This window comes from Apis mellifera, linkage group LG5, assembly GCF_003254395.2.
Source record: "Apis mellifera strain DH4 linkage group LG5, Amel_HAv3.1, whole genome shotgun sequence".
Classification (NCBI taxonomy): Eukaryota; Metazoa; Arthropoda; class Insecta; order Hymenoptera; family Apidae; genus Apis; species Apis mellifera.
The window spans coordinates 11,919,467-11,932,475 of NC_037642.1; the positions used below are offsets into that span (position 1 = coordinate 11,919,467).

The window sequence follows — 13,009 nt, forward strand, 5'->3', positions numbered from 1 at the left end:
CGATACGAAGCTACAATTTTGATTTAAAAAAAAAGAAAGAAAGAAATCGCGGTATCAAAAATGATTCTCCTTTATCGATAGAGCACTTTCAATTTTTCCGCTAATCCTTTGATTTCCAACGATTTCCTCTCGTCTCGTTGTTAAGCTCAGCCAAAGAATTCCGTGCTTAATTTAAAAAAAAGAAAAAAAATTGCAATATCAAAAATGATTTTTCCTTATCGATGGAGCACTTTCAATTTTTCCTTTGACCGATTTCCAACGATTTCCGCCTCCTCGAGATCATTTCGTCTGGTTCGTCTTTGCCAAAGAAACTCGACATCTGTTTCCGCTTAGATCTATTTAAATCTGTTCCTCGATATGAAGCTACAATTTTGATTTAAAAAAAAGAAAGAAATCGCGATATTAAAAATGATTCTTCCTTATCGATGGAGCACTTTCAATTTTTTCTTTAACCGATTTTCAACGATTTCTGCTTTTTCGAAATCATTTCATCTCGTTGTTAAGCTCATCCAAAGAATCCCATGCTTAATTTAAAAAAAAGAAAAAAAATCAAAAATGATTCTTCTTATCGATAGAGCACTTTCAATTTTTCCTTTGACCGATTTCCGAGATTATCTCGTTGTTAAGCCAAAGAATCCTGTGCTTGATTTAAAAAAAATAAAAAAAATCGCAATATCAAAAATAATTTTTCTTATCAATGGAGCACTTTCAATTTTTCCTTTAACCGATTTCCAACGATTTCCGTTTCTTCGAGATCATTTCGTCTCGTTGTTAAGCTCAGCCAAAGAATCCCGTGCTTGATTTAAAAAAAAAAAAAAAATCGCAATATTAAAAATAATTTTTCTTATCGATGGAGCATTTTCAATTTTTCCTTTAACCGATTTTCAACGATTTCCGCTTTTTCGAAATCATTTCGTCTCGTTGTTAAGCTCAGCCAAAGGATCCCATGCTTAATTTAAAAAAAAAAGAAAAAAAATCGCAATATTAAAAATGATTCTTCTTATCGATGGAGCACTTTCAATTTTTCCTTTAACCGATTTCCAACGATTTCCGTTTCCTCGAGATCATCTCATCTCGTTGTTAAATTTAGCCAAAGGATCTCGTGCTTGATTTAAAAAAAGAAAAAAAATCGCAATATCAAAAATGATTCTTCTTATCGATAGAGCACTTTCAATTTTTCTTTTGACCGATTTTCGCTTCCTCGAGATTATTTCCTTATTAAGCCAAAGGATCCCGTGCTTGATTTAAAAAAAAAAAAAAAAATCGCAATATCAAAAATTCTTCTTATCGATGGAGCACTTTCAATTTTTCCTTTGACCGATTTCCGCTTCCTCGAGATTATCTCCTTATTAAGCCAAAGGATCCCGTGCTTGATTTAAAAAAAAGAAAAAAAATCGCAATATCAAAAATGATTCTTCCTTATCGATGGAACAGTTTCAATTTTTCCGCCGTTGATTTTTTGATCGGCTTCCAAACGGATCGGGGAGTCCAAGTCGGTGTAGGATCTGCGGGACACGTAGCGCGGTCCAGTTCGTAGGGTAGGCAGGCACGTATCCACCATTCCCGATCGGATAACGCGTGTTCCATCGAGCCGAGATCCCCTAAAATCTCACAAAGCGGCACCAAGACCAAGATATCAATCGGATTCACTCGGCTGGTGGATGGGGAGAGGAGGATTCTGGCCGGCTATATCGAACAGATTCATCGGCACACGTTGCAGAATTCATATCGCGAAGTGGCCCCTCGTGCAGACCGATTGTTCCAAGCCTGTCCGTCCGTGCCTGCTGCATCCCTCTCTCTCTCTCTCTCTCTCCTCTTCTCTTCTTTTCTTTTCTTTCCGTCTTCATCACGGTTATGACGATACCAGAGTGGGAAGCGTGGTGTGTTTCTCGCGGCCGACGACGTATTTTTCGCGACAAAGGGGAGAAAGAAAGAAAAAAAATGAAAAAGGAAAAAGAGGAAAGGATAGAAAATCGGAAATTCTTGTTGCGTTTCACGTTCAGCAAGAAGAAGAGCAATTACAACGAGAGCGCGAAACTAAAGGAGAAGGAAAAGGGAGAAAATCTGAACTTTTGGTACGTGTCAACAACAAGAACAATTATAATAACCGCGAAACTTTATCCATAGAAGATTCGTATCGCGTCAAACCGATTCTCGAAACTTCTCTCTCTTCCATTCGCTTGTGGAATGATGAGTCTTTCTCTCTCTCTCTCTCGATGACACTTGGCCCGTTGTTTATGTTCGGGAAAGTTAAGGGAACGAAACTGTGTCAGCCGCGAATATTGCAAGTTGCCGTATATACCCATCATCGTAATCGAAACTTTGGATCCGTGCACGTACACGCGGCAATTTCGTCTCGTTCCATTCGTCTCTGTTATCGATCCGTATACAATCTATATAATTGCATTTCTTCGAAATAACTTTTTTTTTACTCCATCCATTTATTTATTTTGTTTATTTATTTGCTCGATCGAATTCGAATTCGGTGGGAAAAATCGTCTCTTATCGATACACCTTTCGCTTGGCGCCAGCCTCGACGAATCGAGCTCCGCGGGGGGCGTTAAGACGAGCGATGACTGCATTTCGTGTGCCAAGACGGTCATTTGCAATAAAGCATCGCGCCACTGCAGCGAATCCCCTCGATACCCGATCGATAAAATCGTACGTCGGTATCGAAGATTCGTGGCGTGCTCTTTCTGGCATCGAAACTATCGAACACATGGTCGAGAAACGTTACGCGCAGCTTTCGTTCAATATCGAGCATATATTATCGTCCTTTCCTTTTCGTAATAGCGATAAAAATATAAAAATTCGAAAACAGTTTGGGCCGACATCAAGTCGCAAACATTCCTGAATCGTTGGGAGGAAGAACACGATTCGCCTCGTTTGTTCTCTAATTGCGCGTGTTATTAAGGGGGATCCTCGTAGAATTCATTTTTTGCCGTCCTCCGTTTAAACGAACTCCGTTTAAACGAGGAGTTGTTTGCTTGTTCGCACTGGAAACGTTGGCGAAAACACACACGTTTAAAATTAAATACGTGTTTAATATAATCGAACGCGTATTCTAAACTTTCTTTTAAAATTGATTCCGTCCGATCGATCGTAATTTCATAATCTTACAATCCCTTCGCTGCCTTACCGCAACGATATTTCAACGCGCAACACGCAACGAAATTGCAACGGCGATGAATGGGCCGAAGATAAGCGGGATATCTCAAGTGGCGGCTAAGCAAAGGAATCGTGGAACAAAGCGGTGTTGACGATGTTAACGCGTTTCGCGCCGTATAGGGAAGGCGCGACAGCTCGTTAAACGTAACCGTAAGATAAATGGATGCGTTCGTTAAATAATAGGCGTACGAGGGATTCCCTCGTAGAAATGTGAAGACACGGAACACAAGAGATTTCGTATATAGGCGAGATTAGCGCGCGTGGTTGCGCGCATCACGTCGCTCGTACACGAATTATATGCGACTGCACGTGCTACTGAACCCGTGACACTGAAAAGCGCGATATTGTGTGTCTTGATGCATGCGCGCGTTTATATCGCGAAAGCCAATTCGCGCGACGCGTCGAGAGGCTTCCCCCTCTCCTTCCCTCACCGTTACACGCTTCCCCCCTCCCCTCCTTCCCCCTCCTCCTCCACCATTCGCGATATTTCGCCATCGAATAAAACGCTATAAAGATAGGACGCCCAGCCCTTGTGGAACGGAATGGAAGGAAGATTGAAAGTTGAAAATATTATATTTTTCAAGGGAGAAAATAAAATCCCCTTGACGAATGAAATTCGAATTAACAATTAATCAACCAATTTCGAAATCGCTTTTCTTTTTCTTTCATTTTTACAATCTCGTCGATTGTTTAATATCTTTCTCCCCGATTAATTCCCTGTAATTTCCTACACTGGTGAGCGAGAGAAACAATATATCGGAGAGTTTCTCCTTTTATGCAATTTCGCGATTCGTCGATCGCCAATGCGCGAAATCACGTGTCGCTCGGGGAGGGGGGAGAGGATTCGATATTAACGATTTTCGAGGGGGGAGGGCAGGGATAAAGTATTTCCTCATTAATTCGAATGTAACGTTATTAACTACACGGTAGTTTCGCGTTTCGATTCCGCTTCGACGCGATGTTCACTTGGACGGGTTTTCAACGAAAATGCAAATTTCATTAAACGAGCCTCGCTAATACCCGAATATTATTATTATATATATATATACATATACACACATCTCGTGATCTCGCGATGAGCTTTCGATTCACAATAATAAATAACAGGTGGGACGAAGAATTGATGGATAAAAATTTCACGATGGTCGAAATTTCGATCCATCCATCCAGTCTGACTAATTCTACTACTCCGTACTAACGTTCTGTTATTTTTTTACTTTTTTTTAGTTGTTCCTGTCGTCACTCTGAAAATGGGCACATCGTTGAATCCAAAGAACATCAAGGAAGGGGACGACGTTTACTTCGAGTGCAACGTTAGGGCGAATCCTAGGGCTTACAGATTGACATGGTTTCACGAGGTACTTTCCCCCCTCCTCCCACTTTTACGCGCGTTTTCCTCTCAGAAAGGAGATAAGAATTACGAAAATTACTCGAGAGAGAAAGAGAGAGAGAGAGAGAGAGAACGCGAATACGGTGAAAAAGAGAAAAATTCTCTTCGATGAATCGAAACGGCCGTGTAAAAAGAAGATGGAAGAGCGATGCGATAATTTTCTCGCGTCGACAAAGCGCACGAAGTGAAATTTAAGGCGAGCCGTGTTTCGAAGCGAGTTAAATAATCTCGTATCCCAACTTGGAGATCGAAGTTTTCGCTCGCGAAAAACTGTCAATTTTTATCGTTCCCTTTTTTTTTTTTTTTTTTTTTATACGAATTATATTAAAAATAACGGAAAAAAAAAAAAAAACGTATAAACGAGTTATACGAGGGAGAATAATAATTCAACGGATATCGAGCGGCGAAATGTGAAACGCGAGATATTTTCCGAGTAATTCGGGTTAAATTTTGACGTGCTGAATTATCGTATTCGAAAATACGCAGGAAAAATTTCGCGAAAAAATTTCTATATTCGCGCGTCATCCTTTGTCGAGAGAGAGAGAGAGAGAGAGAGATCGTGGTAATAATAACGGAAAGCGAGAGAAGGAGAGAAGAAGAAAAAACGAACCGTAGCTTTCGAATATATATGGCAACGTCGTATTAGACGTTGCCACTGTAAACTAGAGGGCGTAAATTCCGCGTGACGCGGCGTCAACAACGAAACCGCAAGAAGCCAAGGCCGGGCAGAGGAAAGAGGTGGGGGGAGGCCGTTTCTTCTCGTCTTGGCTCGCGAAAAATATCGCGAAAAAACTCGCGGCTCGCACACCTGCTCGAAAGCTCGGCCGTTATCTCCGGTCACTCGAGGATCGTCGAGTTAAGCCTCTTAACGTGGATTATGCCTTCCATCATTTTCCGCGCCCTGGGCTTTCGTCGAGGCTTTCCCCGAGAGGTCGACGAATCCTGGAAGCATCGTCGCGCTAAAACCTCCCCTCCTCCTTCTCCTCGTCCTTCTACGAGGACAGAGTTTCGAGCATCGCGGTTCCGAAACGATGATTCCGGTGTCGAACATCGAGACAACGAGCCGCTAACAAAAAGGAAAAACGTTAAACGCGCAGGATTCCAATCCAATCCGGTTCAATCCTCGTCGAAGTATATAAGATACTTCCTCGTTTAAAAAATAAAGAGATAAAGAGATACTCTTGGTGTCGCGAGCCGACAGTTCCTTGTCCCTCGTTAACAGAGGGGATTGGAATTTCTTTTTTTCTATCGGAATCGCGAAGAATCTCGGGAGAAAATTTTTATACGGATCGTTGTGTAATATGTTTTCTTGGCTCGATGATTTTTTTCTTTTTTGAAAATTTTTTTATAAAATAAAATATTATATGTATAATCGTGATCGACGATTCTTTAATTTAAACGTTACGCCGCGCAGTTCTTCCATTAATATTCTCGATCGTTAATCGCAAGAATTACGATCGAATGAACTGGGATAATCGAAAGTCGGAGAAGTTGGATAGCAGAAAGGAGGGAGGGGGGGGAAAAAGTTTTAATAATAGGGCGTCTTTTCCTTTGGAATATGATTCAATGCTGGGTCGAAGAAGAAGAAGAAGAAGAAGAAGAAGAAGAAGAAAGTAAGGGAAAAATTCGGTGAATAAGTAACAGAGTTTAAAAGTGGCGGGGAAAAAGTAGTTTTGGCCCCGGAGGGGGGAGAGGGGAGAGAAAGAAAGAGGAGGAATCGTAGCGAGAAGGCAAGGATAATTTGAAAGCGTCTCGAAACCGTTTCTCTGTCCCCCACTCTACTCCCCACATCCCTCCCCTCCCCCACGCCCCGCGCGCGCATTCGTGTGCACTCTGTCGAAATTATTGTAAATTTACGAGGCGGCGTTGTCACTTCCCATCCATTCGGTCGCCACCTCGCCCATAGTCCGAAAACCAAACCGATAAATTGCCCCACGAATCACCGGGCAGAAACGGTTTACCTATCCGTAAAAATGTTCACGTAAAAACGTCCGCGCGCCACATGAAAATTTCCCGAACGAACGAAACGACACGTACCCGCCCCGTCCCCCCTTTTCCGAAAGTGTTATCAAAATTTCAAATACTTTTCACCGAAATATTCGATGCGAAACGACAACGGCCCGACTACCGCCTTTATCGCGTCGAAAATCCCAAACGTTTACCAAACACTCGTTCCAATTAACGGCGTGCGTGTTCCGAGCACCAAGCATCGTCTCCATATGAATACGGCGCGTGGCCGTAATATATAGCGTATATATATATATACATAGGCCGTGAATCCTATCCTCCGAATTGTTATTGTTTCGCTCGCGTCGGATAGTAATCGCTCTACTGTTTCTCTCGCGGTAAAGAAGAAATCTTTAATATTAAATATTATTATCGGGAATGAAATGGAAAGAAAATTGTTCTCTCTTCATTAAAGGATATATTCGAATGAAACGAAGAGATATATACGTCGGGTATAATATAACCGACGAATAACTTCCCCTTCCCCCTCTCTCGCCTCCGTTCGTTCGTGGATTGTGACGCGTGGTTGAAACTAAATCCATCGGACGCGTAACATCACGACAAACCGATTTACCTGCGCTACGTTGGCCCCTGGTATTCGGTATATTACGGTATATGTTAAACGTCATTACGGACGCGATATAACCGCGCGATACCGTGCCAGTTTCGCGCGATAACTTTTCATCGGTTGATCATAAAGCGAGAGTAATGATAAAAACTTGTCATCACTTTTTTTTTCTCTCTCTCTCTCTCCTCTTTCATTTTCCACGTTTTTTTGAAATCACGGTTAACGCTTCGACTACGTTTAGAACGTGTTCAAAAGTGTCGAACGCAAACAGCGTGACCGTGATTCATATATATATATATATATGTATACGTATGCATTTGTTGCTTTATAAAGTTAGTCAACGTTAATATACATATACATATAGCGTTAATGTATGGTATACATATGCATATCCCCCGCTAAATTCACCCAACTCCGGGATAGTACGTATAATTTCCCGATTGAATATTCGAACCTGCTTTTGAATTAATTTTAGATTTTCGAAACAGAAATGATCGTACGAAACGAATATAATCGAAAAGGTTTCGGTTGAAAATTGAAAACGTAACGTTTTTTTGCAATTGCCTCCGAAATTTTTTTTTTTAATCCACGAAATATAAATTTTAAACATCGAACGATCCATATTATTAATCTTCTTAAACGTATTTGCATATTTCCCCGTTTCATCGAAATCGATCGAACGATATCGATCGAGAAATAAATACCGTGGCGCGCGGTGTACTTGAAAATCTGTTTTATCCGCTGATACATACACGCGCGCCATCTCTCTTGACTTATCCATTCCCGTTCTATTGCTATTATGCTACGTACGTATACGTTCCATTTTCGTAGAGACCTTTTCCGCGATAGGATACGCGAGATTCTTTGAGATTAGCAAAAGGTATCGGAACGAAAGGAATCAAAGGACGAGGAAAGCTTTGCTTTATGCATAATCCGACGTATAAGAATACGGTGGAGGTAAGTTGGCCGGAAGGCTCACATGCCGAGATATTCCACGAGAATAGAAGTTATCGCTCTTGTCTACCCCTTTCCTGGCATCCGTTTGTAACGCAGGCAAGCGAATATATTCCTTGTTTACCGCGAAATATGTATTATTGTTCTGACGTGAATGCGTATATATATATATATATTTAACGTCTAATGCAGTCACGTTTATATGAAAATCTCGTGGTAAAACAAACGCGCACAACCGAGGGGAGCAATTGTTACGTTATATATCCTTGCGATATATCGGTATAATACGTTTTCTTCTGCTTGCACAACAGCTTTACCGTATCGATCTTACGATATTTCGGAACAAGGGGCAAACACGTTATGAATGCTGGATATCGATGGAGCACGGTTGGCGTCGTAATTTGTCCTTGTCCTTCCCCCCCTCCCCTAATCAAATCTCACTTACACGAGCGAGTAGTAATATAAAAACAGAGATGAATTTTCACTTCGTTTTCGCTTTGATATCGCTTTCTTTCACAAGGTGAAACTGTAATTCAACTTTCGACGACGGTTGAGAAGTTAATCGAAAGAAATATTGATTTCTTTCTCCTCTTTCCAATAATTCAACGATAGATAAATTCGCCAATCTATTTAATCCACTATGCACGTATAATTTCCGGGATATCAGAAATAATCGAATTTCCGAAATTCACATCCATTTACGTCTTTTCTTTGCTGCGAAATTAAAGAGAAATTATGATATCTTGAAGATGCGTATGCGTGTAAACGCGAGAGATTTGAAGAAGATCGTAAGAGAATGAATAAATACGGAGGAGAGCGGTAAACCAGTGGCAAGAAATGAATGTAATAGCAAAAGCGTGAACGTACGTGTGTGTGTGTATATATATACGCGAAATAACGAAGCGAGACGAAAGGAAAAGGAATACAGAGAAGAGTAACACTCGAGTACTTAGCGTGCATTGTAAATTCCCTTTTCGCCCGTAACGAAGCGAGCAAGGATCCGGTAAACGAGTAGCCACATTTTATCGGTGAAAACGTGATCTTTAACCGCGGTCGAAAAAACCGTAAGACAGACTCGAGGATAAATTTTGTCTCGCGTTAAACTCGTTCTCCCCCTTTCTCTCTCTTTCTTTCAAAAGATTCTCTCTTCCTTTTCAAATCCACGAGGAAAAAATGTCACTCGCGAAACGAAGAAAAGATCGCACATGGAAATTATACTACAAGGATAGACGTTCTCTCGCCGCGCGAAGAGTTTCTCCCGTTGATCAAAAGTTTCGACGCGAGAGTTTCGATCGTGTTTTTGCTCGACGCGAAATACATATATTTTGAATCTTCCTCGCGCACGAGAGGTTTTATGGTCGGATAGAAACCAGAGAATGCGGCAAACACGTCCCAACTTTTCCAAGCTTTGCCGTCCAGCTTCGCCAACTTTTCCCCCGGTAAACGTAGCGACGATGGAAGAGTGAGGTTAACTATGTAGGTATGTGACACGAGGCGTGGAAGCATGAAGCGTCCGCCGTTCCGCGCGCCTCTCCCCCCTCCTTCCACGCTTTCCCCCACTCCCGCATCCACTTCTCCTTCCACTTCTCTCGTTCGCCGAAAGATTTCGCCACGCGTAAGGAAGGAAGCGAAATATCGAGGCGAATTCCCGACAATTTCTTTGACGGTTAGGATATTTTTTTCCCCCGTTTTGTTTATTCAGGAGGAAGAGCTCCATTACAACGTGACCGCAGGCATAGTGCTCTCGGACCACTCTCTGGTTCTTCAAAGTATAACTCGAGAATCCGCTGGAAGATACAGCTGCACGGCCGTCAATGTCGAGGGCCGCGCCACTTCCAACGTAGTGGACCTCGAGGTTATGTGTGAGTATATATTATCATGTTGTGTACTGGGAAAGAAAGAAAAAAAGAAAGAAGGAAGAAAATATCTTTTATTTTTTATATCGGATCTTGAAAAAAGTCTTGAATCTAAAGACGCTGTGTGTTTCGCGTGCAAAAAAAAAACAGTCGCTCCTGTTTGCAAGCACGTGTTAAATTCGGCCGGATGGAGGTATCAAAACGCGACGCCGCCGCCGTTGAACGTACCCGAGGAGGTTCACGGCGCGTTGAAGCACGAAACGATCGGCCTTGTTTGCGAGGTGGAGGCGAACCCGGCCACGGTCACCTTCCATTGGACGTTCAACAGCAGCGGTGACCTTGCCGGCGACATTCCGCCCGCCAGATATTCCAACGAAGGCACCTCGAGCAGGCTCAATTACACCCCCTCGTCCGACCAGGATTACGGGACGCTGGCCTGTTGGGCGAGTAACGCGGTTGGCCCCTCCAAACAGCCCTGCCTCTACCAAGTGATCGCAGCAGGTTCGTCGTTTACCATTTGTCGCGTTTCGTACAATTTGCCTCGTTATTATTATCGCGTATATGTATATACATACGTATATATATATATATATATAGGCGCGCACCGCCGACAATTTCCCTAATTGAATATGCTCGTTTGCGGTGTTGCTTGCCCGCGCATACCGTATACCGTTATATATATCGGAACGACGATGGAAAACCGAACGTTGCGCCGATGAAACCGATGAAACCGATTGTGGAGGGGAAAACCTTGATTGAGTGGAGGGGGAAATTATTCCGAAAATGAAATCCGTGAAATTAATTCACGGCCTTGTATCGCGGCCCGTTAATGGAAAAACTGGTACGGGATCGAGAAAGAAAAAAATTCGGGTAAGAATTATTCGTGGACGAGGGTCGATAATTTCTCAACAGATTCGGATTGTTTCTTTTTTTTTTTTTTTTCTTTCGATAATTGGACGCATAATTTTCAACCGGGGGACGAAGCAATGTATTTCTTATACAGGAGGGGAGTAATTATCAGAAAGCAATTTTTTTACACCGCCTCCGAATAATTAAATCGTTAATTGTTCGTTCGCCATGATGCCAGAAACGAAAATCGAGCAATTTCTATTTTACTCTTTCTCTCTCTCTTTTCGAAACTTGATACGCGTGTAAAAGGCAAAACGTTTTGAATACGGCGATATATAATAATAGAAAATTGTCGGGATAATTTGCGATCGAGCACGGTGGATAAAGAAGGAGGGAAAGAAAAAAAGAAAGAATTTGGAAAAGAGAAATCCGTTTTATCGCAGGTACGCTAATTTATCTGCTGCAAAGGATTATTTTTGATACGCGTTACATCAGGGAGGGGAGAAAAAAAAAATAAAAATAAAAATAAAAAAAAACTTCACACCACTGCGCGTTTATTCGATGCTCGCGCGAGCTTTTTCAGAAGCTCTATTTGCATACAAGTGATCTCGTTAACGCAATACCATCGTCGATAATAACGACCGTGGAACATAATTTCATTGGCCTCGGAATGGATGGAGCATCACGTTGCAATTTTCGTTTCGAAATAAAATGAAGTTGCGCGAATCGCGACAGGACTCTGGCACAAGCCTCTGTATCAGTTTTTCTCTTCCCCCTTCTCCACGAGCAAAATTTTACACGGAAAACAATTTTAACAGACACGTACGCGTCTTTCGAATCGAATAAATCTTCACTACTTATATTATACGAACCAGTATATACGTATATACACACATTTCGTTGAATTCGTACGATCTGAAATGATATTTCGCTCGCAGGCAGGCCGTACCCGTTGCAGAATTGCACGGCCGGCTACAATCAGACCGGCTCCTGGATCCGGATATCGTGCGTGGAGGGATACGACGGTGGACTGCCGCAAAAATTCGTCGCGATCGTGGACAAGCAACGGTTAGAATCGTCGAACCCGTACTGGGAGTTGGAGCTTCGGAAACCGGCAACTGTCGCCCTCTATGCGGTAAACGTGAAGGGATCCAGCGATCCGGTTATCATGGAAGGGGAAGCGTTAAAAGGAGTGGCCAAGTTCACCGGTGCGTAAGTACCTCTATGCGAGAGAGATGTCGAATGCGAGAGCGCGCCGTGCAAACACGCGACTCCCGTCGAAGCTCCCGATTCAAAGAAAGACAACACCTCTCTCTCTCTAACCTATTCTGCGTATCGGAATTAGGTGCCTATTTAATTCTCTTTCTCCTCGAATTTCTTTCGAGTAGAAATTTCGAATTTCGTTACTTTTTTTTTCTTCTAATTCCAGAGAAGAGAGAGAGAGAGAGAGAGAGAGAGAGCAAAGAAAAGAAAAATTAAGGAAGATTGTGTTTGAAGAGAATTAAAATTCATTCGAGTATAGTTTTGGAAAGTTGTTTTTCGAAGTTTTATTTATTAGTAAGTAGTTTTCGATTTGTTTTATAGGGGAATCGGGATCCTCGGTGGACATGTCACCGATCCTGATCGGGCTGGGCGGAACCGCGACTGGATTAGGCTTGATCGTGACAGGTGTATTGATGGCGCTTTGGAGGAAACACGCGGCAACCCCGGCGAAAGCGAAATCGCCTCCCCAACAGCCGAGCATCGCGACATTCGCCGGGAAGGGCGAGGAGGAAGACGGGAATCCTGATCTAATACCCACCACAGCCTTGACCAATCACCTCACAGGTGAGTTATCGCATCGTTTCGCGATTTCAAAATTCGAGGATAAATTCCGCGCGGTGTTGCCAACATCTACATGTGAATTCGAACGAAAGATAACAGAATCGCTTTCTTTTCCTTTCTTCTTCCTCTTCTTGTTTATTTATTTTTTTTTTCCCTTCCTTGTTTTACGTTCAACAGCATCGTCGAAAAATAACCCAGTACCTCATCTCGCTTAAATTTCTACTCAATCTGATGAAAGTGCTTGGTTTAAACGAGGATCGCAAATATATCGAGTCTCTAAACCGCGATCGTGGTTACTTTCAAGGAAATTGCTCGCGAGAGACGCGTGCCTTACATCGATTTGTTTGATGTACGTAAGTGCATCGATTCGGAAATCGAACGTACGGATATACG

At 42.4% G+C, this 13,009-nt stretch overlaps 1 protein-coding gene across 8 annotated transcripts in view; it reads left to right on the top strand.

Annotated features, from left to right (window-relative positions):
• Positions 1–13,009, top strand: part of LOC408857 (hemicentin-1) — a 103,548-nt gene that overhangs the window by 89,503 nt on the left and 1,036 nt on the right. For 6 of the 8 annotated variants that reach the window (XM_006567621.3, XM_392388.7, XM_026440714.1 and 3 more), the window contains 5 exons: positions 4,396–4,526; positions 9,790–9,949; positions 10,094–10,444; positions 11,731–12,000; positions 12,377–12,619. In XM_006567621.3, the coding sequence (XP_006567684.2) occupies positions 4,396–4,526; positions 9,790–9,949; positions 10,094–10,444; positions 11,731–12,000; positions 12,377–12,619 (1,155 nt within the window). Of the gene's footprint in view, positions 1–4,395; positions 4,527–9,789; positions 9,950–10,093; positions 10,445–11,730; positions 12,005–12,376; positions 12,620–13,009 lie in introns of all 8 variants that reach the window. The other 2 variants (XR_001702959.2, XM_006567624.3) reach the window with 1 other exon arrangement.